General features: G+C 39.8%; 1 protein-coding gene and 1 long non-coding RNA gene across 3 annotated transcripts in view; one reads left to right on the top strand and one right to left on the bottom strand.

Annotated features, from left to right (window-relative positions):
• The window catches only part of large1 (LARGE xylosyl- and glucuronyltransferase 1), a 174,541-nt gene that overhangs the window by 122,143 nt on the left and 25,129 nt on the right, over positions 1–27,269 (bottom strand). For both annotated transcript variants that reach the window (XR_004655415.1, XM_034863182.1), the window contains exon 2: positions 19,711–19,896. Coding sequence is in view for 1 of the 2 variants with exons in the window: in XM_034863182.1 (XP_034719073.1) it covers positions 19,711–19,816 (106 nt within the window). In the remaining variant the exon portion in view is untranslated. The remainder of the gene's footprint in view (positions 1–19,710; positions 19,897–27,269) is intronic.
• Positions 13,373–27,070, top strand: LOC117938565. The gene is made up of 3 exons (XR_004655428.1): positions 13,373–13,467; positions 19,733–19,746; positions 27,057–27,070. It is a non-coding gene; the product is annotated as an uncharacterized LOC117938565 (long non-coding RNA).

The following is a 27,269-nucleotide window of genomic DNA, read 5'->3' as shown; positions in this document are numbered from 1 at the left end:
AATGGGGTAGAAGGAGTCCAGTATTGAAGGTCTCTGATGAGTAGCTTTTGTGAGTTTACTGATGGTACAATGCTTGCCCGGACAGCTCTAACCTTGTCCACAAACTGAGACAGAAAGTGGTTTCAGTCAACATTTGAAAACACAGGGACAATACATTCAGCAGGGGCAACATTTTTATTAATAGTTTCAAATAGAGCTTTAGGATTGTTTTTAACCGGGAGATATCAGATTAGTAAAATAAGAAGCTCGAGCATCACTTCATTCAGGTTCACTAAGAGCTCTTAAAGATGCAGGCGATGGACTTGGAGCTGAGTCGCTTTCCATAAGCGCTCAGTTCTCCGACAGACACGCCTCAGGCTGCAAATGGCATCATTCATCCACGGGGAGGAATTACCAGAGGGAATTTCTATCATGTTGAGAGGCGCAATTTTGTCCAACAGCAGGGTGCAATGATCATTAAATCCCAGTGCGCAAGTGTCCACGTCAACCGAAATAAAAACAGAGTTTAAGTCAAATGCGGACGGAAATGTTTCAACAGTAAGTTGGTTAATCAAACGTGAGCAAGACGCTTGTTTAACAGGCACGGGATCCTCACTACAAACAAGATCAAATAAGATGCATTTGTGATCACTAACAAATACATCTTCGATGCCAACGTTATTAATGTTTATACCATGAGAAAAAAACAAGATAAAGCGTATCTTGCTGTGCGTAGGACCAGAGACATGCTGAGTAAAATTAAAAGATTCAGTGATATTTACAAATTTAGATGCATTTTTGTAAGTGTTATCATCCACATGAATATTAACATCACCAACAATAATCACTTTGTCCAGCTTAATAATGGATGATATCAGAAAAATCGTTAAGAAAAAAGGCCACCGGCCCAGGTGAATGGTAAATTAAAATACAATAAAATGTATTTGAACGACCAACTTTAGTAATCTGTAGTTCAAAAGAAGAGTACGTGCCAGCGCTCAGTGACTGACACATGAAACCACAGCAAGACCTCCACCACGCCCGTGACTCTTGGTGTGCTGATAAAAGTACAGTCCAAAGGACAGAGCTCATTCAGGTGTGTACAGAAACTACCAAAGACTTCAATAGTAAAAACTTGCTCTAGCCATTCAAGGGTTTGTAGGTAAGATAAACGTTTCCATGGGTAACTGTGAGTTAGACCAATCAGAGACATTGCTTTTATACTTAGGGAGAGAGAGAGAGAGAGAGAGAGAGAGAGAGAGATTCGTTTATAGGTAGCTAGCTAAATATGTAGCTATGTTAGCCTGCTACTGCTACATACAGTGAGGAAAACAAGTATTTGAACAACCTGCTATTATGCAAGTTCTCCCACTTAGAAATCATGGAGGGGTCTGAAATTGTCATCATAGGTGCAAAATCTAAAAAAAAAAATCTAGAAATCACAATGTATGATTTTTTAACTATTTATTTGTATAAATAAGTATTTGAACACCTGTCTATCAGCTTAAATTCTGACCCTCAAAGACCTGTTAGTCTGCCTTCAAAATGTCCACCTCCACTCCATTTATTATCCTAAATTAGATGTAACTGTTTGAGGTCGTTAGTTGCATAAAGACACCTGTCCACCCCATACAATCAGTAAGAATCCAACTACTAACATGGCCAAGACCAAAGAGCTGTCCAAAGACACGAGAGACAAAATTGTACACCTCCACAAGGCTGGAAAGGGCTACGGGGAAATTGCCAAGCAGCTTGGTGAAAAAAGATTCACTGTTGGAGCAATCATTAGAAAATGGAAGAAGCTAAACATGACAGTCAATCTCCCTCGGACTGGGGCTCCATGCAAGATCTCACCTCGTGGGGTCTCAATGATCCTAAGAAAGGTGAGAAATCAGCCCAGAACTACATGGGAGGAGCTGGTCAATGACCTGAAAAGAGCTGGAACCACCGTTTCCAAGGTTACTGTTGGTAATAAACCAAGACGTCACGGTTTGAAATCATGCATGGCACGGAAGGCTCCCCTGCTTAAACCAGCACACTTAAAGGCCCGTCTTAAGTTTGCCAATTACCATTTGGATGATCCAGAGGAGTCGTGGGAGAAAGTCATGTGGTCAGATGAGACCAAAATAGAACTTTTTGTTCATAATTCCACTAACCGTGTTTGGAGGAAGAAGAATGATGAGTACCATCCCAAGAACACCATCCCTACTGTGAAGCATGGGGGTGGTAGCATCATGCTTTGGGGGTGTTCTTCTGCACATGGGAAAGGGCGACCGCACAGTCTTAAGGAGAGGATGACCGGGGCCATGTATTGCAAGATTTTGGGGAACAACCTCCTTCCCTCAGCATTGAAGATGGGTCGAGGCTGGGTCTTCCAAAATGACAATGACCCGAAGCACACAGCCAGGAGAACCAAGGAGTGGCTCTGGAAGAAGCATATCAAGGTTCTGGCTAGCCTAGCCAGTCTCCAGACCTAAACCCAATAGAGAATCTTTGGAGGGAGCTCAAACTCCGTGTTTCTCAGCGACAGGCCAGAAACCTGACGGATCTAGAGAAGATCTGTGTGGAGGAGTGGGCCAAAATCCCTTCTGCAGTGTGTCAAACCTGGTAAAAAAACTACAGGAAACGTTTGAATTGCAAACAAAGGCTACTGTACCAAATATTAACATTGATTTTCTCAGATGTTTAAATACTTATTTGAAGCTTTATCATACAAATAAATAGTTTAAAAAATCATACATTGTGATTTCTGAATTTTCTTTTTTTAGATTGTGTCTCTTACAGTGGACATGCACCTACGATGACAATTTCAGACCCCTCCACGATTTCTAAGTGGGAGAACTTGCAAAATAGCAAGGTGTTCAAATACTTATTTTCCTCACTGTAGATTTGGTTGATAATGTAGCATTTTACCTTAGCTAAGGCAATGCTGCATGACGTGATGCAAACGTTAACTTTAGTAATGATTGGCGTGGTATCGTAATAATGCAGAGGGGCAGCTAAGCCAATCAGGGCAAACTGGCATTTGCCCGGGTAACAATAGCCTGTACCTGTGCACGTCCCTGCAACCTCCTGCAGTGGTACAAAGTGCTTACCTTTTAACCCTCCACGCTGTGTACACCTTGTGGGTAGATAGATAGATAGATAGATAGATAGATATTTATTGATCCCAAAAAATGGGAAATTACAGTGTTACAGCAGCACACAAAATATACATACATACAATATACATGAAATAATGACAAAATATAAGAATGAAATATAAGAATATAAGAACAAATATTTAAATACATACAAGATGGGGAAAAAAAAACAAAATGTGCAACTGTTTAAGTATGCTAAAATGTAAATGAAAATGAAAATGAAAATGAGGAATTTGTAAGAATAATGAGAGAATATAGTTTAGTGAGAATCTTCAAAGTTAAGCAAGTTGATGTGAATTCAACACTGATGTTAAAGGATTATGGCAATAAAGAAAATATGCACTACTTGACTGATCCAGAGTGATAAAGACAGAGTGGCGACACCCCCAGTGGACTGCGTTGTACGTTTTCTGCCGCCTATCCAGGGTTTGCAGCCTCGCTCGCATAGTTCCAAACACCCATTCTACAGCGTTGGACATCATTCATCTCCACTGATGACTGATGAGTTACTTCTGAGATAAGTTGATTAGTTCCTCTTTTGAATCTATGTTATCTGTCTATATTTTATCAGAGGCCTCCCTGTTCCTTCACTTTGTTCTAATAAGACACACACAGACACTTGTTGTTGTCTCACTCACTGTAAAAGAAGAAAACAATTACTATTTCATTCATTCATCCAAGTGTAATGAATTGTTATTCTTTAGTATATTTGATGCTTTGTGTATGGCTTAGTCTTAACATTATCATGGTTGTGTTGTCAACTAATGCCTCAACAGAAGATGTGGGCTGGACACTAAATGCAAAATGGACTACTTTGCGATTGAGAAAGCAGAGTATTGCAAATCAATGTTCTGCGATCGATAAACAAGCTACTTTTAATAATGCAGTGTAATAATATAAACTGGTCAATTTTTTAACTGTATATAATATTTATAGTTTGACTTAAGATGGAAAAGCTTGTGTTTTTTAATTTGATCACATTTGAAGATAAAGCCCTGTTTTGACTTTAGCTAAACAGCTAAACTAAATAGCTAATATTAGGCTTTTTACAGCCTTTTTACTGGCAACACATGCTTAGAACAAGTAGTCTAGGCCTAGTCATATTTTTGCTATCACATTTTCAACATCTCTCTCCAAATCGATCGGAATTTTATTGGCACTAAATAAATTAAAGTGTATTGCATAGTCAATGCTATAGTTCACTTTTAAAATCACGTCACATTTTACAATTATATTCTTGCCATAGATGCATTAATCATTGCATCGGTCTGTCAAAGATGTCAGGTAAAAAGTAAAAAAAAAAAGAAGGTTGGCCCATTAGTGGAGACAGAGGAAGAGACAGTGCAGGTGGAAGAGTAAGAGACGATGGGAGTAAAGGTGGAGGAGATGGCTAGTGTGTAAGAAGAACCATCAAAACAAAAGGGAGAACACTTCCAGGAGCAGCCACCTACAAGAGCTCTTTTTTTTATAATGAATGGAACTCTAAATGGCCGTTTATTACTGTAGGCTCCAATTACTGGTGCTCACTCTCTGCAGCCAACAGAACTCCTGTGCCCATCAAGGTGTGAGGGATGTAACAAGGCATGTAGAAAGTAAGGGGCATTAGGCTAAACAGCAGGCACTAAAGTCAACCAGCATACCCAAAAACTTTTATTTGCCAATGACTGCAGAAATGAGTATGCAACATATTAAGGTACATACAGTTATGTTCAAAATAATAGCAGTCCAACGTCACTAACCTCATAAATCATATATTTTGGTAGAAATCATATTTCTACATGGCAAATTATTTACTAGTAAGTGTTGTTAAGTCAAGGAAAACCAACAGACCCAACAGTCATGACGTGCATGCTGCTCATTGTGTGTTGTTGAATCTGTAATTAAAAGGGGCATGTACAAAAAAATAGTTGTGTTGTGTTCAATTAGTGAGATTATTGATTCTGTGAAGAAACAGGTGTCAATTATGGCCCATTTTTAAGGAAGGAAAGAAGCAAATGTTGTGCATGCTGGTTTTACTGCATTTCACACTGAAATACTCAGAAAAATTGGGTATTCCAGACATTTTCTCTGAGGAACAGCGGAATATGGTTCATAATTGCTGACAATTATGAACCATATTTATACACACATATTTAAGCACTTATTCTTTTTCTTTCTTCGTTGATTTTCTTTTTTAATTCAGTTGCTTGTTTTATGTGTTATGCGTTTCACTATGTAAAGTTGTACAGTATGTTTATCTCTTTTTAATTTGGTTGCTTGTTCTATGGGTCATGTGTTTGACTATGTAAAGTTGTACAGTATGTTCCTATTTATTTCTGTAGCCTCTTGGCCAGGTCATGTTTGTAAATGAGAAGTGGTTCTCAAACAGTTTACCTGGATAAATAAAGGTTAAATAAAAATAAAAAAAGGCTGCTTATAGGCTGCTCCGCCGAATGATTTCAAATGCCTTGGAATGGCATCCGAAGCCTGAACAACGTAGGAAAAAACAGTCAACTACCATTCGAATGTATGGAAGAATAGCCAAAATGGCAAAGGCCCAACCAATGATCACCTCCAGGAAAATCAAAGAAGACTTAAAGTTACCTGTGAGTACTGTTACAATCACAAGAAGGCTATGTGAAGCAAAGCTATCAGCTAGAAGCCCACGCAAAGTCCCACTGCTGAAAAAAAGACATGTACTGAATAGGTTGAAATTTGTAAAAGGACACACTGACTGGCCAAAGGAGAAATGGAGCAACATTCTGTAAACTGAGAGCAAAATTGTTCTTTTTGGGTCTAGGCGCGGCAGACAGTTGTCTGACAACCCCCATGCACTGAATTCAAGCCACAGTACACTGTGAAGACAGTAAAGCATGGTGGTGCGAAAATCATGTTATGGGGATGTTTCTCATACTGTGGTATTGGGCCTATTTATCACATACCAGGGATCATGAATCAGTTTCAATACATTAAAATTCTTGAAGAGGTCCTGTTGCCTTATGCTGAAGAGGAAATTCCTTAGAAATGTACAACACTGTACATTGAAATTGCTATTATGTAATTAAAAGCTATGTAAAGGATTTAAAGCATTTTTCACTTTTTTAAGCACACTGTTTTTATCTATTAACACAACTGTAGCACATTAAATCCAAAAGGCTGATTACACTGTTTATGAATACAATTGTTCCTAAATAATACAACCAATTCTATGTTTATAGAATTCCATGACATGGACAGAATACTGCTCTGTAATGTGTTTTTACTTTACTGTAATTCATAGATGTTAATGGGCATGCAGACATAGGTTAAATCAGTGTTAACATTCAAATTTGTATTCAGCATAGCCATACATTTTTTATTTGTTTCTGTTGCAGACAAGGATAGCCGAGGTGAAAGTTGCCGTAGCAACGTTACAATGTTTCATTTTCTGTGGCTGACCATTTCAGCCCCTCGTACAGAGAATACTTCTAAGACACTCCTACAGCTTGAAATTTCAAGAGCGCTAGCATAAAAACTACGTGCATCATCAATCAAGCAGTTGCACCACATTATAGGAATGAGCTGGTGATGCAGATGAGGGGAAATCCCTTTACACTGCTCACGGATGGCTGAAAGGACACAGGTATATCTTTGACAGCTAAATTGCCCATTTTCATTTCTCCATGTTTATGACACACACACAATGAAATAATACATGCATGCAGGGTTAAAGTTATGTACCATATTGTCACAGGACTAGAGAAGAGGAACCCTTTAACTGTAAGGGTATTTGATACCACCAACACAAGTTGTGCATAGATTTCTCGACATGTGCACCACAAGTGGAAGAAGCTGTGACAATGATGTCATACGTCAAAAAATTATTTTTAAATCAACAACGTCCTGAAACAGCATAACATACCATGGAAACATTGTGTCAGCTTGTCAGTTGACAATGCCTCGGCTAACATTGGAGACAAAAATTCAATTAAGGCAAAAATGTTTAAGGAAAATCCCAGCATTTACATTCAGGGATGCCCCTGCCATGTAATCCAAAACATGCAGGGAAGACGCTTTGAAAGTAGGTTTCAAAATGTTTGCTTTTCATTAAATATCTGTTAAGCTAAGCTGAAGTAAATAATTTGCTGTATAATGACATAATTAATACATCTTTGCACTCATGTCTGCAGATATCTAGATTTGACACTGAGGACCTTGTGGTTGGCATTGGATAAGGGCAACACAAGCGATACAGGTTGTAACCAAAATTGGGTTAACTTTGTTTTTCTTACATAGTTTACCAGAATTTTGTGAACTCCATATCAGTGATTATATGGGAATGCTGCTGTACATTTCTGTGAGGTGCCTTAGTTTGAAAATGTGCATTAGCATTCTTCAGCAATATGGCCCACTCACCAGCTACTTCAAATCTTTAGGGAAGTCACACATTATATTGGCACTAGTCCAAGATACTGTAGTTATATGAGAAACCCAATTCTAACAACCTGTCTATTTGCAGATGAGAAAGAACCAAGGTTCATAAGGCTGGTGAAGGTGTTTTCCAACCCCCTGACGGTGGAAGGTTGGTGGTTTGATCCCTTGCCCTGCAGTCCCATGTCAAAGTGTCCCTGGGGAAGACACTGAACCCTGAGTTGCCCCTGATGCTGTGCATCGGAGTGTAAATGTGTTTAAGTGTTTATCTGACGAGCAGGCGGCACCTTGTACGGCAACCTCGTCCACAGTGTATGATTGCGTCTGAATGGTTCCCGTTCTATGTAAAAGTGCTTTGAGTAGTTGTTGAGACTACAAAAGCGCTATATAAGAACAGTCCATTTTCATTTACATTTTATAACTATGATGTTCTAGCCATGGGTCACAACTCTGGTCCAGGTCCAGCAGCTCCGTCTCACAAGCTGTTACTCTACTAACTGAAGTTAGTTGCATTAAATGACTTCTTCTGTGTTCTTCGCCGTGGCGGCCGCGATAGCATAGTTACCTAGCGGAAACACTGGAACAAATACAGGTTTGCCCCTCATATTTAACAATATACAGCTGTGTTAAAACATTAAAAAAATTAAAACTGTAAACAAATGTCAGAAGTGTGGACTGGCGGCCGCTGTGTGCTCGGAGAGTAGACGAGAGAGAGTAGAAAGATCCAACACAGGCACGGCTTTACAGACGAAGTGGGTCATGTAACGCAAAATGAAGCCATATCCATTTAAACAGCATTGCAGCGGATGCGAGAACCTTAGCACCGGTGCACCCTAGAGGAGCTAACAGCTAACAGACGCTACTAGCATAGACTAGTACTGGTCACTTCTGTTGTCTGAAAAACAACACACACGGAACAAAATGTTGCGTTTACTGGTAAACTGGTAAACCTCAAGGCCGACGTATTACCGACTGCTATCTGTTGAGTTTTCCTAACGCTACTCTGTCCTCTGGGACTGTCTACATCTTGAAACTAAACTGCACGGGGTTCTGACTGGCTCATGACCAGACGGTAGTAGCGGTAGATGGGCTTTGCAAAAAACCCGGAAAGTTCTATGAAATGACGCCTTTAAAAAAAATAATTAAATAAAAACAAAACCAATCTTTTTCTCATTATATTCTAATCAACCTTGTACACATGTGCTCTTTTTTAGATTTCAGGACCCAAAGGAACAGGACCAAGTAAGTGAGGAGTTTATGGTATACCAACTAATGGACATTGCCATGCCCCAGGACCAAACAATTTTCTATGTTGAGGAGTTTTGGGGAAGAAGGTCCTCAATAAGGAACGCGTTAAGAAATGACACAAAATGACTTGCTCATTATTAATTACAAAGAAAGGGAAACATTTGAGTAATAGAGATCCCTGGTTAATTTTTTTCAAAAGTAACTGGCTTGAACCAATTTGGGACGCTATTGAAGATTGCAGCCTAGGTTTTAGTTCTCTCTCTCTCTCTCTCCTCTCTCTCTTTCTCTCTCACACACAAACACACACATTAGTGAACAATCACTTTTGCGAGATCCGTTTTGCAAGACCTTAAATTTGGAGAAAAAAAAGCCCCAAAAAAATTGAAATCTTTTTAAATGTATGTAAAATCTAATTATATTTTCAAATTCATTTTAAGATGCTCTTTTTTAATTTAGTAATTATTTAATGTATTTTTAAATTATGTATTTATTTACTGTTTTAAAGTTTACCTTTGAAATTTTTTTTATAGTTCCTCTATTAAATAATGGATTAAATAATGCATTTGAAAACAAATTTAATAATTTCTGTTTTACTGTCAAATTAAATATTAAATAAAGAAGTTCTCTATTTCAATTTCCAAGATCCTGGAGGAACCTCTATAGTAAGTGAGGTGAGGCTTAACTTTGGTTTTACCCCTGAGCTGAACAAAATTGTTTTTTATAGCATAGCTTAAATATTCATGATATTTGAGGGAAAATATAAAAAACACATTTTGGGCTTATGTCTCAGTGTAAAGCATTAAGGGCCTTGTGTATTTTTGGAGTTCTATCAGCCTAAGGGGCAGGTCTGAATTGAATACCCTGTTCTAGTTTTTATTCTGCATTGGTAAAAACTACTGCAATAGTGGTGCTGGTATCAAAGTTTAGACTTGCCTACAATTGACAGCTTGCATTACATACAATACACAGAGCATAGCTTTTTTACCACAATGATAATGATAATCATGCACTTGCATGAATTCAAATATTTAAGATCTGAACTCACATATGTAGTCTGGTGCCTTGTTAAAATAATGCTGAATTGGTGGCTAAGACTAGACCTACCATTCACTTGCTCACTTGTCAATTTATCAACTTGTCAACTCCACCTCCCGGTCTGTACCGGTGGATGGGGTTTGCTAAGTTTGACAACAGAGCAAACGCCATAAAACGCAAACGTCATGGAGTTGCTGCAGTTGTCATCACGTGACCATAGAATGGAAATCCGCAAAATAAGGTCACGCTGAAAGCTTCCTTTCGAGAACCTATTGAGTAGTTTTTGAGCCCCCATAAAAGATTCCACCTTTGGTTAAGGTTTGGTTTAGGCAACTAAAATACTTGATTACAGTAAGGGAAAGATTTTGAAAGAAAATAGCATTGACTAAAGGTAGAGGATGTCTGGTAAAGTTGCCACACGATACAGCTTGTACCACTCACTCACACAGCTCAAGATTTCACACCAACAATACACCACAAAAATGTTCAGGCTAAAACAATCTATATCTCAGTTGTGCATGGGTGAGCAAAAAAAGGTGAAAATCTATTTGATGAGAAAGGATTCAGATTTGATAACACACTATTAAACCCCAATCCTAGCTACATACTGTACATATTTCAAAATAGTGTTCAGGATCAATAATCAGCCCTTGCCTAAACCATAGAAAACAGCGACCAGGCAAGTATGTGAAAAGGGTGATCACATACTTTAACCACTATGAGGTATTTCTCTATCGATATGACCTTATTCTCTCGGCAGGCTTGCTATATGTGGTAGCTCATTCAGACAAAGCACTGAAGACCCCAGAGACTTGCCATTTCTCATACTCTGTCAGATAGATAAACACAACAGAGAGGAAAGAAAGAAGAGCGAGAAAAGAAGAAAGAGCGAAAGAGGAAGAAAACAACAGTGAAGATAGAGGCAGAGCAAAGAAAAGAGGTTAGAGATGGAGAGAGGGAGAGAGGAAGAGGTAGTGTAAAAGGCAGAGTTTAAGCCATGGAGGCCCCTTTTTTCTGTCTCACACATTCAGGCCTTACCTACAGCCGAGGCTCCCTGCAGCCAGGTCCTTTCACAATTTATTACACTCCCAGATTTCCTCCTGCAATGCCAGGAATATACTACCAAGTCCAATAATTACTTTGCAGAATGTGGGGGCTATTGTGTTATGTGAGCATATTCACATATACAGTCTCCAGTGACTGTGACCCCGAGTCATAATTGTCAATTTAATCATAATTAATAATGGCACTACTGCAGCATTTCAATCCTGTGAGTCAAATTCATTTAAATGGCTCCAAGAATTCCTCTGGACTATATTGTCTTCAGGAAGTAATCAACTTTGGACAGGCCTCAGTAATTCATTATTATAGCACCTCCAGAAGAAAAAGAGGGAAGGGTGACTTTGTCCACAGAACATTTGTTTTGTCAGACTTTCAGGGACAATTCTATTTGTTTGGTATTAAGGCATGGTGTACCTTGCTTTTCTTTTCTGAAAAAGCTCCAACTTTAAATATGAACTGAACTAAACAACTAAATGTTGTTAACTTGTTGGTTATGATAATTATAAATGAACTACACTATATTTTAATATTAAAAAAATCAATATAGCTTTTTTTAAGCAACGCAAAAGTTGCGTTTGTTAGTTTTAAAACGCTGACAATATTGATGACATCACTGGCATGGTAGGAACTGCAAAGGTGTATAGGCAACAGCTGCAGCATATCAAAACACACGAAAATTAGTAATTTTAATGGCACGGTTTACGCATTTTAGTGTGTAGTGTCTGACTACCACCCCATGGAGGACGATCAGTTTCAGGCTCCACCTTTAGTACAGGATCGTTTGGGGGGAGTGACAGGGAACGGTGTGTGTGTTTGTGGGCGCAGCTTACTGTCATGCACTCTCCTTCATTATATCCAAGCACATTATGCATTTTAGGAAATAGACTGCTTATATATCGCATGCATTTAGAGAAAATACTAGTTAAGGTCCTGTTCGTTTACGAAAATAGAGGCAGATAAATGGAAAATGTAATCGGACGCATTCATTCAATAGGATCGCTTGTTAGCTGCATGTAGGAGTTACCCCAGTTTGACCAAAGATGCACGTAGGAGTCACGAGTTTTGCCGTTTACTTTACTTTAGGCAGGTGCGGAGTTGGCAGATTTTTAGTATGGAACTACCAGCTGTTTCTGCATCAACAATGTGCCCTAAGACGGTGAACATCAGCTAGCTTCAGGGTGAGTAGAGAGGGACATTGGATTCTGTGGTTTAGCTGAGACGGCAAACATCAGCTAGCTTCAGTGTGAATAGAGAGGGTCGTTGGATTCTGTGGTTTAGTTAACGGCTAGTTAACACATTATTATCGATGTGTGATATCGTCGGAGTCTGGGTTTATTTATACAGTCTGTGGTCAGAGTGCTAGCTTGTGGAGTTTGTCATAAGAGTGCTTCCAACCTGCTTTAGTTGCTAGCCCTTTCCCTAGGTCAGATCGTTTGGTATCTAGCTTGCTGTTGTGTCTCAATTTCAAGTAATGCCCAGTGTGTCAGTCAGTTTTGTTGAACACTATAAAGCCTATCCGTTGGGCATATGTAGGGAATATGTTCATGTTTTGTGTATGTGACAACAACGTTACATCCAGCCCTTTGCCTAGTAGACTTGATAGTATGCTGACAACAGGTAAACAACCATAGCTCTCTCTCTGTCCTCTGCCTGCCGTGAACGTTTCAACGGCCTGTCTGCAGCAGATAGCATTGGTGGTGTTACTTGCCGGTGGTCTATCGGACTGCCCTGTACTGCAGCCTGAAGGCCTCAGGTTTCAGTCTGTTGGACTTAACCCTCACCAGTGACGCTGTTGAGTCAAAAGCACAGCTCTCATGTCGCTAAAAAATGCTCGCTAAAGACTCGAAATCCAGGGAGGGCTAGCCCGTTTTAAGGCAGCTAGCTGCTAACCATGAGTTGAGGACTTGTCAAAGTTTTTTCCTTGTCAAAGGTAGCCTGTGGAAATGTGTCATAACCCCAGCTGCCTTAGCCCTATACAGTTCATTACTGCAGGGGCAACACAGTATGACCCCCCCCAAACTTCCTGGTTTCCTTTTACTCAGCCATATGTCTACTAGCCTCCGAATCTTTGTATGTTGTTCCTATGGCTGCGCTGCTAGTGCTAGTTAGCCACGGAGTAGCTTACCATGCCAGTGACGTAGTAGATTGTGGAATTCCAACATGGCGGCGCCCGTGTAACCAAAACAACACTTTCAACTTTCCATTTTATCCCTTTTAACAAATTCACCCGTTTTAATAATTGTACCACTGAAAATAAATAAAATACATCTGTTTTATCACCATTATTCAAATTCCAGTTAAGTTCATTTTTAAGCCCGGCAACAAAACTTAATGCAAGCATGCTAAAATAACAAACCAAAATAAAGGGTGCACTCAGGTTATAGTGCACATATTATGAAGAAGAAAGAAAAAAAAATTCTGGGACGTGGGATGTTATTTTGTGTATCTGGTGCTTCCACACGCATACAAACTTGATAAAAAAAACATCCACGCTGTACTGATTTATATACAGGTTTCTGAATGAAGGGGAGAGCCGGGACGATTGAAACGCGGGACGGATGAAACATTCCAGTTTTCTCTGAGTGCAATGATGATAGGCAGACTTCCTTAGGTCTGAACATAGAACATGTTAACCTCCTCCTATCAGCCACATATCTTCCTGTTATTTCCTTTTATCACAGACTTACAGCCAATAGATGAGTTTTGGTGGTCAAAATTAAACTTTATTAGCGGTATTAACGGTTTAAAGGTTTGACTGCATTCTTATTCAGTAGAACAGTTAGTGTTCTCCACAATCCCAGACTTCCATATTTCATGCTCTTTTACATGAGAAGCAAAACAGGCTGTAATGGCATATGTATATCTCGGGATGGTTGAAACAGCTGTTTCAACTGTCCCCGACTTGGCTGGAACTCTATGGATTTTAAGTAAACGCACAAATATCTGTATTTGTACAATTATGTATGGAGGTGAGAAATGGAAAAGCAGTTTTACAAAGATGAAAATATATTTGAGCCCACCAGGTTGGGGGGGGGTCTAGTTTTCCCATGTTATCCTGTGGAGACTGACGGGCTGGGGAACGTTATTTTTATGTCCAGTGGTCTAACCCACGTAAAAACCTAGTGAAACGACATCCACTATAGAAACATGATATAAATGGGAAGACATACCGTTCCAGCTATGAAAATTGCAGAATCATCCACAGTGCATGATATTTCAATACCCACTTCATACGCGCTTCCGGATGACAGCAATTAGTTGTTAGTAGACATTTACAAAGACATATAGCCCTGCAACAAACTATCTATAATAACACCTTCCGGAAGAACCATCCATGATATACAGTAAAATATTAAAGTTGTTGGAAGTTCATATGGCTTAAACTGCATGTTTCATTCATCCCTGCATGCTGTTTCATTCGTACCGTCCAGGAGAGACAGATGAAACATTATGCACGTCCCACCTTTTGCTGTAATAACTCTTGAACGGTTTTGTCCAAAGCTGAAAATGCAACTGTATTTGACGGATGATACGTGTAGGTTGCTGGTGACAAAATATCAGTTTCACTGTGATACAACCGCTTTGTACATTTTGTTTGATTAAAAAGTGTTTCAACTGTCCCAGCTCTCCCCTATCCTACCTTCAATCTCAGAGTGAGCTGTTCAGAATTGGCAGGGACGCCTATGTCATTGGCCGACACATTTGGTGTGTGCTAACCACTTTAGCTAATACCATCAGCTAGCCGTTTCTCCAGCTTTGGTCAGTACAAGGCAGGCTGCTCCCAGAAATGCTTTTTACTAACCTAGTTCTGGGGAGCATATTCCCCGGAGCCCATATGTTTTCTGTCACCCAGCAGTTTTCCTTGGATTAAGGTGGCACCTAAATCATGGTTGCAGCTGTAGCCGTGGTCCTGCTCCACGCCCTGGTATGTCCTGCTACATCCTGCTATGCTCTGCAGTGCCCTGCTATGTCCTACTACACCCTGTGACGCCCTGCAGTGCCTTGCTACACCATGAACTACTAAAACTACTATTTCTAGTCTTAGTTTCATTATCTTTTCTTTCTTTTGAATATTTTTGCCACTGTTCATTACACCCCTAAACGTTCCGTCTCTTATCTTATCTTTCTGCATAACAACAGCTTATTTGAGGATTTTCAGTCAGGATTTAGAGTTAATCATAGTACAGAGACAGCACTTGTGAAAATTACTAATGACCTCCTAATTGCATCAGACAAAGGACTTATCTCTGTACTGGTGTTATTAGATCTTAGGGCTGCATTTGATACCATCGACCATCATATCTTATTACAGAGATTGGAACATTTAATTGGCATGAAAGGGACTGCTCTAAGCTGGTTTAAGTCTTATTTATCAGATCAATCTCAGTTTGTTCATGTTGACGATGAATCCTCTGTGCACGCCAAAGTTAGTCATGGAGTCCCACATGGATCTGTGCTCGGTCCAATCCTGTTTACTTAATATATGCTTCCTTTAGGCAATATTATCAGGAAGCAGTCCATAAACTTTCATTGTTATGCAGATGATACTCAATTATATCTATCAATCAAGCCCGATGAAACTAATCAGTTAGCTAAACTTCAAATGTGCCTTCAGGATATTAAAGGTTAAACTCAGATAAAACTGAAGTTATTGCTCTGGGACCCAAGCACCTCCGTGACGCTTTATCCAAAGAGATAGATACTCTGGATGGCATCACCCTGGCCTCCAGCACCACTATGAGGAATCTTGGAGTTATCTTTGATCAGGACATGTCCTTTAATTCCCACATAAAGCAAAGTTTAAGGATCGCCTTTTTTCACCTACGTAATATTGCAAAAATCAGGAATATCCTGTCTAAAACTGGTGCAGAAAAACTAGTCCATGCATTTGTTACTTCCAGGCTAGATTACTGCCATTCTTTATTATCAGGCCGCTCGAAAAATTTCATAAAAACTCTTCAGCTGATCCAGAATGCTGCAGCACGTGTTCTGACAGGAACCAGGAAAAGTGACCACATCTCTCCTGTTTTAGCTTTTCTGCATTGGATTCCTGTAAAATCCAGAATAGAATTTTAAATCGTTCTTCTCACCTACAAAGCTCTTCATGGTCAGGCACCATCTTATGTTAAAGAGCTCATACTACCTTACAACCCTACAAGAGCACTACGCTCCCAGAATGCAGGCTTACTTGTGGTTCCTAGAGTCTCTAAAAGTAGAACGGGAGCCAGAGCGTTCAGCTATTAGGCTCCTCTCCTGTGGAACCAGGTTCCAGTTTGGGTTCAGGAGGCAGACACCGTCTCCATATTTAAGAGTAGGCTTAAGACTTTCCTTTTTGATAAAGTTTATAGTTAGGGCATAGAATTGAATATTGTCAGGGAGTGAGGAGTCGCAGCGTCCGCCTAATTCAGCCCACCTGCTTCTCGTCATAATTGTCAGATCTATCTATCATATAATCAAGAATATAATAAAACTAGAGGGAGAATTGGCATACAGCCCGATCCGGTTGGGGAGAGTTCTTGCCCGACCAGGCTCCTCTCTTTACCCTGTCTCTCTTAGTTATGCTTTGATAAAGTTTATAGTTAGAACATAGAATTGAATATTGTTAGGGAGTGAGGAGACGCAGCGTCTGCCTAACCCGGCCCACCTGCTTCCCCTCATAGTTGTCAGATCTATCTATCATATAATCAAGAATATAATAAAACTAGAGGGAGACTTGGCGTACAGCCTGATCCGGTTGGGGAGAGTTCTAGCCCGACCAGGCTCCTCTCTTTACCCTGTCTCTCCTAGTTATGCGGTAATAGTTTTAGACAGCTGAGGACTTCCTTTGACACACTGAGCTCCTCTCTCCTCTATCTTTCTATCTTTCCATTTGTGTGCATCTTTGTCCCAGAAATTACTGGGTTACTAACCTAGCTCTGGGGAGTCATTCCCCGAAGTCCTTATGTTCTTTTTTCCCCAGCATGTTCCCTCGGGTCAGAGAGGCTCCAAAATCATGGTAGCAGCTGTCGCCATTGTCCCGCTACATGTTCTGCGATGCCATGTTCATCTTGCTACACTCTGTGGTGCCCAGCTACGTCCTGCTGTGCCTTGTAAAGCCCACAGTGCCCTGCTATGCCATGAACTACTACAAACAACTGCTACAAACTAGTATTTTTTCTACTTTTTGTTATTTCCACTTTTCATTCTAAACCCCAACCGGCCCGTCAGACACCGCATACCAAGAGCCTGGGTCTGTCCGAGGTTTCTGCCTAAAAGGAAGTTTTTCCTCCCCACTGTCGCACTGTTGCTTGCTCTGGAGAAAACTACTAGAACTGTTGGGTAATTGTAACTCTGGAGTGTGGTCTGGACCTCTTTTTTTTTAGATGGATGTTGACTTCACTTGAAAATATTCAGTGTGAACCATAACCTCATTTTTTATAGCTGAATAAAGGCTGTTTTTTTCTCAGTGACAGAAAGTGATTTTGTGATAAAGTATCAAGTTTACACTGCACTCTCTAATTTTGTTTCAGTGGTCAGGACTGCCTGAAAATTTGAAGTGTCTTTTTGGAAGCAGTCCGGTCCAGTCTTCTGTAAAATCAATAAATGTAACTGTTTACTTGTTTGGGGGACTCGAAGGTAAGAAAGGCAAACACAATGAATGAAATAGATAATATAAGGAAACCACATTTCAATTATTTAAAGCTTTAGTGCGTAACTTTTTGATGGTAATTAATGTTCAATACATCGGGGCGGCTGGGGCTCAGTGCAAGAGCGGTTGCATTCCAATTTGAAAGTTGGTGGTTCAATCCGTGCCCCTGCAGTCCCATGTCAAAGTGTCCTTGGGCAAGACGCTGACAAAGCTAATTAAGACTATCAGCTCCACACAACTCTCTCTGGATTTCACAGTATGACTATGCTCAGAAGATTGTGGTGTTCAGTGACTTTCCCGCACAGTAACTCAAGTGACGATAACTACCTCTTCTGAAGAGTCCATGTTTTTTTAATCATCTGTGTCCTCCTTGGTTACTAGCGTGTGTGTGTGTGTTACTAGCGTGTGTGTGTGTGTGCGCAGTCACGGAAGGCTTGTATCACGTGGACGCGTTGATAGTTTTGTTGACTTAGAATTTCTCATGGGAAAGCCAGAAACTACACACTATAGTTTTTAGGTTAAAAGCAGCTCACATTTGTCCAAGGAACATCCTGCAATCAGCATGGCAAACCCAACATCTTTAAACAAAGCGACCAGTGCAGATAGGTTTAGGGATGTATAGGAGAACAAAAGGCTGTTTCTATAGGTGCATTCTGCGCCATTGGCATCAGCATTACAACGTGTCAATATAAAGATAGCTTGACATCATGTGAAAGGAACCAAACACTTGGGGATGCCAAGAAACCTATCACCCTACTTGTTCACACACAGTGTATAAACTCAGTGTTCTAACATTTGTTGTGTACACAAAACATACCGGACATAGAGGCATGAGGACTGTGCTGCAACATGAACTCAAGTGCTCATAAGTGCTACATCTGCCATTTGACCTAAGTGAAAACCAAACAGATCCATTTTTTAAAAGGCAAATGATTTAGGAAATTAAAGGCTGTTAGTCTGTTATATTCCAAAGCACCAGTCTTGATGTGTTGAAGGAGATAGGACATTTTATATACCGTTTTCAGGTTCGTACTTGTATTTTGTGTTTCTACTAGAATATGTTCACATATTTACAATCATCTGCTCAGAATGTTAAACGTTTCGGCGTCCCCTGAGTCTCCGCTTCTGTGATCTACTGTCGCTGCCTCTGTACAGTCCCTTGCAGCTGGAGACTGACTGCAACATATTATCCAGTATAACAAGACCTTGTGGAGTGAAAATTCACCAATAAAGGCTTTTAAACAAAAAAACTACACAACCTAAAATGTTCTAGCAATAATGTGATTACACGCCAAGTAAATACAAGTAAATTTGCTGTCGGACTTAAATAATGTAAATGGTGCGAAGCAAATGAGTTGAAATTTGCATATCCAAGTGAGTGGAAGTATTTTAATTTGAGTTTGTGTAGCATAAGCCTATTATTGTTTAGATCTTCCTGATGTCCTGACATTGTTGAATTAGAAATGGAGAAACAAATCATTGTAGCTGGCTGTGGGCACCCAGAGCTATAGTGCCCTTCCTCCAGTCTGTCCTTCTTTACCACTCATTTGGAATACCTACAGTATCTTCCTAATCTGTTTTTTTGTACTCGCACTGCTGCAGCATGATATGAGGAAACTGTGCGATAGGCTATAACAGTATAACTTCCGTTAAGCAGATGGTGGACATGTGATTTCCACTGACGCAAAATCTCTCTTGATATCTTTTGCATTGTTTCCCAGCGTGATGTGTTTGGTGCAGCAGTTGAAATTCCAACAAAAATATAAAATTAATTCATTCATTTATTCACCCACCTCATTATTTGTGCAGAGGACTGAAAAAAAGGAGCTTTCTTGGGGAAATGTAAGTGGGGAAGTTCTGGGGAAGTTAACTTCTGTAATAATGTGTTTGTTGTTGTGTTGATGGAGCAGCTACAATGTTGACATAGCCCTGATCAATTTAAACTTATTTCAGAAAACAAGCATATTAAAAGTTGTTTGCTTGTCATTTCACGGACAGACCTGACAAAGTAGGAATTCAGACTTTTTACAAATCGACATCATGATGTTATTACCCGTTCAGTGCAATTAAAAATCATCAAAATCTGTACCTCAAGTAGCGATGATGATAGAAAGTATACCAATTTGATCCTGCAATCAAAGTCCCACGATCAAAGAAATGTGAATATTTGCAACACCTCTGTGTGAACTCACTTAAGGATAGGAAAGATTCTAGATCTGTGCTTACCTTGAAAGCTCCCGACTGACAGGTAAAACCAGGTGAGTGCTGGGATGAAGAGCAAAGCAAGAGAGGCCGCCAGGAACTTCCTGCGTCCACGACACATTCCCAGCATCCTCTGGACTGAATAAATGGAAAGAGAGGTAAAGTGACCTCTATGTGGGTAACAGCTGTTGTCCAGGCTGATTCATGGCACTGGATGAGAAGGGAAAGACGGAAAACCTAGTTAAACAAGGTGCAGACATTTCACATCCTACATGAAAAGGATTAAAACTAAGTATATTGCTTCTGTTATATGGCGAGTTTACAAAGTTATATACATCTTACCGTCTTACCACAAGACACAATTTATAAAAAAAAATATATATAGCATGCATGTGAATAAATTAACCATGACATTTTCAGAATACTGGACAAATACGAAAAAGAAAATATAACCATCTGTAGTTTGTATTTGCACCAAATCTGGTAAGCCTGGAAAACATTAAGGGTTGAGGCACCAGATTTGTGTGTCAAAATGACAATTTACAAACAAAGACCAAGTTGCAGCTAACAAGCAAAGTACAATAATAAAAAAACTGTTTTTATCCGTCTTAGATCCAAAGTATACCTTGACACCAATTTGTTATATCTTAGTCAAAAAAACAGAGACCGGTTCTCAAAAGTGAGCTTCACATATATCATAGTGAGTGAATTCTGCTCTAAGGAATGCATGAACATAATGCAGTTGAACTTGAAAGGGGCTAGTAAGATATCAACCAAAACATTTTTCTTATTGTAATTCTCATTACGGTTTACATGGGTAATACCCTTAAAAAATTATACATTTGCACTTATAAGGGTTTGGGAAGCAATGCTCTTTAGCTAACCTTGAAAAAGGTAATAAACATTAGCCCTTCAGAGGTTTTACTAACCAGATGGTTGAACTTTCTCGTCAGAAATGTAAAATGTAGGCCTATTTAAAAAATTAATAAAAACACGGATTTGGGAACAGTTATTACAATTTATTAACATACAATTAACAAGTAGCAATAACAAAGATGGAACAAACTTATTCCTTGAATTACTGGGGGAACAAGTGCTTCTGTGCTTTTGGCTTTTCAAGCTATTGTGCAGTGTGTTTGCCTTTTTCCGGGTCACCGCAGTATTTTTGTTTACAACAATTTGTGATTCTCAACACCTTGCCAAAAGCACAGAATCAGCACTGTATCGCCCACCCAGAGATTCAATTTGAGACAAAAGTGTAAAAGGCAAACACACTTTTCTTCATGCAGGATTGTCACCAACAGTATTAAAGTTTTGACTGATAACGAGGATATTAAGTGTAACAATTGCTTAACGGCTCTATTTTCAGACATTTGATTGTATATGAACATACATTTAGTTATTTACACTGTGTTCTGCAGTTATCTAAATCATTATTTGAGTTGGATTTTACAAGGTGTTTATCTAACAATCATCACTCTGTACAAGCGCAAATAACACTGCTGGATTTATCTTCATGATACCGTGGATGATATGGAGAGAAAATACGTGTGTGAGGCATCAATCCTTAAAAATATTAAGCGTAATGATTATTCCAACATTTACTTTCTGCAGTCTGACATCAGTTCACCACTTCACCATCTGCATCACCAATCCCCATTGTCTCCAAAATGTGTGTATGCATGGGTCAGAGTTAATGCGGTCAAGTTTGTTTTTTATAAATCACAACCTCTGCATGGGAAGTGGCGCACATTTCAGCCCCGTTTTATGCGTACGCCACGTTTATAAATGAGACCCCAGGATTCCAAAAACCATACTGTCACCCTGTAGAATAAAGTAGAGGGAGCAGATTTCAAGCATGGAAAAGTTTTTCTAGTACTCTCATCGTTTTATTATTCTGGATTGGGCAATGTGAAGAGTGTAGAGTGAGATGGGTTTAAACGAAGCTAAAGTAGATTAAACATGACTCCCGTACGTCAACCGCTGCTTTAATAGGCGGACTATGAATCACTTCAGTGGTTCCTTAGCCTTTGAACTTTGTGTGATGTTAGCTCTTCACTGGATGTTGTGATATACACTGCAAATGCTACACTAGACATTTATTACCATAGTCAAGTGAGGTGTCATGCCACGGAGTAAGCAGATCCTGTCATGCAGGGATGCAGGGAAAAGGGCATTATGTTGCAAAAAATAAAATGAGGTTGCAGGAGCTCAGACAGAAGAGCAGCATCAGAATGAGGGCAATGTTTTTTGTTTCACCAAAACTAGGTGTAAAAAAAAAAAGAAGATAAATAACCTGGTGATATGTAAAAATTACGTTCACGTTTTCAAACAATTTTAAGTTTGGGACACTGCTGAGCTGAAATATTTTAGAAATAGAGCCATCGCAAAAACGCCACGTGGTGGCCATTTTCCTTTCTGCCATGACCAGAACAATTATAACACGGAATAGGTGACATCCACCCACATGCTTTTATGGTTAAGGGTTACAATGATACTATATAGAACATTGTAAACTGTTCAGGTAAATAGTTAATGGTGTATACAGTGACGTGAGGACTGTGACAATGACAGTATCTTAAGTGTTAATTATGATCTGGGTTGAGTTGTCCACAATGGTGCTACTGTACTCCCTGTACACACAGTATTGTGTAGCCACTTTCGAGTCCAACAGCATCATCAAGTTTGCTGACAACGAAACTGTGGTGGACCACAGACAACAATGAAAAGGCCTACCTCAAGTAAGTAGGGGACCTGACCCGCTGGTGTCAGGAAAAATAATGAATGGCAGCAAGACTAAAGAGATGATAGTGGTATTGAAACAGGTAAGAAACTATGCATCCCTAATATCCATAGGTCCTCGGTGTAGAGGGTGGACAACTTCAAGTACCTTGGTGTCCACACACCGATGGTCTGACCTGGGTGCTACATACTGACTGAGTGGTGAGAAAGGCAAGGCAGAGCCTTTTTCACCTGGGATGCCTGAGGAAATTCTGGGTATCCCCTCAAATACTGACCATAAGTCTCTGGTTGTTTGGCTGAACATGAGAATAGGCGGTGCCCTACCTTGCCTAAAGGATTATTCACATCAGGCGCTGCAAGAATAAAGCTAAAAGAAGAATTTAAGATTCAAACTATCCAAGTACCTGGGTAACAGCCTTTTCTCCCTATTGAGGTAGGGTAGAAGGTACCGGACATATTAGGCCAGAACTGAGAGGCTAAGGAAGAGTGTCTACCCTCAGGTCATGGTATTGAAGATCTTGGAACAATTCCCAGACCTATTGAGAGGATTCAGAGTAACTGCAAAGCTGCATTCTGAAAGGTCCAATGCATGAAAAGTTCACTTTATGAGGTTTTTTAACAATAATATGCATTCCCCCAGCCTGCCTATAGTCCCCCAGTGGCTAGAAATGGTGATAGGTGTAAACCGAGCCCTGGGTATCCTGCTCTGCCTTTGAGAAAATGAAAGCTCAGATGGGCCGATCTTGAATTCTTATCTCCCCTTTCTCTGCTTTGCCCGCCCAGAAAATTTGGCCCACCCATGAGAAAGAGAGAGACATTCTGGCTTTTAAACGAGCAAAGTGGCAGTTGGTCAAAGGCACCCCCCCCCCTCCTCATTTGCTACAGACATAAAAACTAAGGCCTGTATAAAAGCGTCCAAAAAGCACCAAGTCATGGGACCTTTAAATCATTTACTTAGGGGTTTTACTGGGCCGGAACAATGAGGATTTTCTCTGGCACAATTAAAATGTTAATTACTGCAATAAGCATTTTGACACATCAGTGTTTCATTCTCCAGCAGCACACCGCCGTGAGTCCATGACTGAGGAAAATGTCTGTGATAAGTTCACGTCTGTAATAACAGCAGGAGAGAGGAGTGTCTGTTATCTAAAATGCTAAAGTCAGTTTAAAATGTCAAGTAAAGACAACATTTTCGGTTGGCACGTGTGTTTTTCAGATGATAAGACCTATGAGATAAAATCTTATGTAATAGCAGTTTGAAAAAATGAACAGAATTAAAACTAGATTACATGGTGTTTAATAATATAATGATTTAGTGCCCCCAGGCAAACAGTGTAATGCTATTATTTTTCACCCCTTCTCTAACTAAGAATGTTGGTATTGGCAATGGTAGAAGAACTCTACTCTAGAAAATGCAAAGCTTAATCAATAACAAAACTACTGATATTGGACAATGCATTCAACTGTTTACTTGAAGTGAAAAGAGAGGCATTATAAGCACAAAGTAATTATATTTCATTAAAATCTGTTCAAGGTGGAGCTTTTAATTCTATAACTAAATGCTGGATAGTTTAATGAATAAGGCATCATCACCATCATGAAGAAGGAACTCTCTGCTGAGTTTAACGATACCTCACACAAGGGTCTCCTTCATATGCTTCAAATGTTAGGAAAGGGAGCGTGGCCTGTGTATGTGGGGATGGTTAAAGTATAGGGGACGGCTCAGTATCACATGTAGACCACACATTATAAATTTGATGTAAATTATGTAATGTTTGTCTTATGAGTCTGATTTCCTGTTGCCAGCGGGGGACGCTATGACCAAAAGTCAATTTCGGCCTGTAGATGTCCTCAGACCTGGACCCTTGTCAAATGTTACCAGGCAGGTATGACAACGTACACTAAACAACTTCTTAGTTCATTGATACATGCTCAAAATGACCGTCATGCCACAACCACACCGTTTTATGAAAAGTTTTGCTTTCAATAATTTTAGATGTTTACAGTGTTGAGATGGTATAGACCAAATTTGAAGTACATCAGATGAAATCTTTAGGAGGAGTTTATTAAAGTATAGCACCTTGACTTTTAATTAATTTAATTTTAATTTTAATCTGTTTATTGATCCCCTATGGGGAAATTACAATTTTACACTTTGTGTCCACACTTTGTTAGTTTACACACAGTCCTGAACTACACACACACACACACACACATGCTCAGGATCTATACATGCACTAATGGAGAGATGTCAGAGTGAGTGGGCTGCCAGCCAAACCAGCGCCCTGAGCGGGTGGGAGGGTACGGTGCCTTGCTCAACAGCACCTGGCATTGCCCAGGAGGTGAAGAGGCCTCTCTCCAGCCACCAATCCACACTCCGTACTTTTTGGTCCATACGGACCAGCGGTCCATACGGGGACTTGAACCAGTGACCCTCCTTTTCCCAACCCAACTCCCTACGGACTAAGCTACTAGGGGACGCTTTGACTTAAACTGAAAAGTTTACAGCAAGTTCGACAATGTAAACTTGAGTTACACACACTTCCAAAAAATGGTCGCCCCGCCACAGCCATGCCCTATGACGAAAAGTTTTTCTTTTAATGACTTTCCATCTTTGTGATCATAAGATGGTACAGACCAAATTTGAAGTTGATCGGGTAAAATCTCTAGGAGGAGGATTGTTAAAGTACGACGTGAAAATGGCAGCGGACTTCCTGTTGGGTTTAGGGTATGGTTCTGATGAGCTTTTTTGTACATCTAGACATGCTATATATATGTACCACTTGTCGTTTTTGCAGGGGCTTGATTTTTTAAAGGTTTGTAGGGGGTGCTAGCAAAGTTTGTACAGAGCCTCAGAGCGGCATGTAAAACACATCACAAGTTTTGTGTTGATAGCAATAATTGCAGTAGAGAAATTCCAAATGTTCCATTTATATGAGTTGATTTGTCAAGGAATTGCAAAAAAAAAACGTCTTAGCGGAAATGGGCGTGGCCTATAGCGCCAGATTCAGCTCTGTTCAAGGAGGGGTTTCTAATGTAATGTGGGAGTTATAGGCAAAAACACATTTTACGCCATTATACTGCCACCTAGTTGTCAACGTGTGTACTTTTTGGTATGTGAGGTCATTAAATCATTGTATTTTACACTGTAAATTTGAAGAGTAGTTTTGCAAAGTTGGTGTTTTTCACTTAGCTAAAATTTATTATTACGCACATTTTTTATCCTATAAAAATTCCTTTGATGCTCCAAGTTTAGTGCAGATCGGTTGCACGGTCTAGGAGGAGTTAGAAAAATTAGGTTAAAGTCTAGGCATGGCAACACAATTTTCAGTCACTATGTCAGACGAAAGAGACATGGAACCATCAATTATTGCTGTCTATGGAACGGAAAAGTGGCAACACTACAAGTATGATGCCCAGACTGATTATTGTGCGCTGTTGTCAAGATCACGCACAAGTTCATAGGTTGATGCTTTGAAAGGCTCTTTGGTGCATGTCATTCCCCCTCGCTCTCCCCTTTCATGTCTTCAGCTGTCCTGTCAAATAAAGGCCTAAAAATGCCCAAAAATAATCTTTTAAACTGACTGTCGTTGACCTGAAACAAAGAGATTCAGCAACCGCATATCCCTTAGCATTGCATTTCTGGCATAAAATGCTTTTAGTAACACATTTTGGTGAACTATTTTCGTAAGAGTAGAGATTGTTTTCCAAACAGCCGCTGTTACGAAGCATCCCAGATGTTAGAGCGCTAATCTTTGATTATGTCACACTACAATAGAGAAAGACACACGTTTGTCAATGCCAACCCTCTGGGCACAACTCTGAACGTTTGTCTGTGACGTGTCTTTTGGTTCAAAATGGGGCTGAATTTGTGTAGTCCAATCCTGGCATTAAATTTAACTCCATAAAAGCTTGAATCCTCCCTAAAACTCACACAAACATTTATAATCTGAGAGAAAGCTATGAATTACATCCAATCTTCTAAACTTGCCAAGTATGTTTAGTAAGTAAGTTAATATCCATATCCTGGTTTCAAATTCATAGTAATTTCTATAGATGTCAATGATGAGCCTTCCTTTGAGGCTCAACAATAAGTTAATAGAAAATGGAATTTTATAGCCACAGCTCAATAGCAAATTAGTGTGTGTTGACACTAAAAGGGATGAGGAATGATTATGGGAGCAGTGGTTTATTGATAATAAAAGGCCATGGGGAAACATGCTGAGAGAGACTGATGGAATTGTTCTGTGTGAAGGAAGGCGCTGCAGTGAAGCTGGGAAATTCTAGACAGAGGGTAGGTATATCACAGGCTTTAACAGATGTTTTCATTTCATCTGCCCACTTTTTTTTACTAAAACAACTAAAACAGAGACTTCTAATGGATAAAGGTCCCTGTAACCCATTTGAAACATAGGGCAACCTAACTTCTTGGGCGGACAGTTCCCGTCCACGGGAAATAAACTCGCCGTTTTTTGGAAGTACTGACTTCTTTCATAAATTGTAAGCAATAAACCGTCATAAACACGCTCATGCCATACAGCATTTGAAAGCTTAAAGTCTCCTGATTCCATCGAGCCCACACACGAAGCAATAAGGTGACTCACAACAGTGATAATCATGTTCTGAAGTAAAGAAACACAGAAAGATTTGAGTCTAATCGAGTGTGTGTTTCCTACCTGTCTCCTCGTGTCTTTAATCACAACGGTAAAAGATCGCCAAAAACCTTAGTTTCCTACATCGAAAACACCCTAAGGTATTAGAATATCCAAGCCTTGTAATCCATAATTATCTGGTCCCCTCACAATCTTGTAGTTTCAGCCCAAGTTTTGACGTAGAGGAAT

Source organism: Etheostoma cragini, chromosome 23 (genome assembly GCF_013103735.1).
Source record: "Etheostoma cragini isolate CJK2018 chromosome 23, CSU_Ecrag_1.0, whole genome shotgun sequence".
In the NCBI taxonomy this organism is placed as follows: Eukaryota; Metazoa; Chordata; class Actinopteri; order Perciformes; family Percidae; genus Etheostoma; species Etheostoma cragini.
Note: the sequence above shows the minus strand (reverse complement) of the source record. Positions and strands in the feature narration are given on the sequence as shown.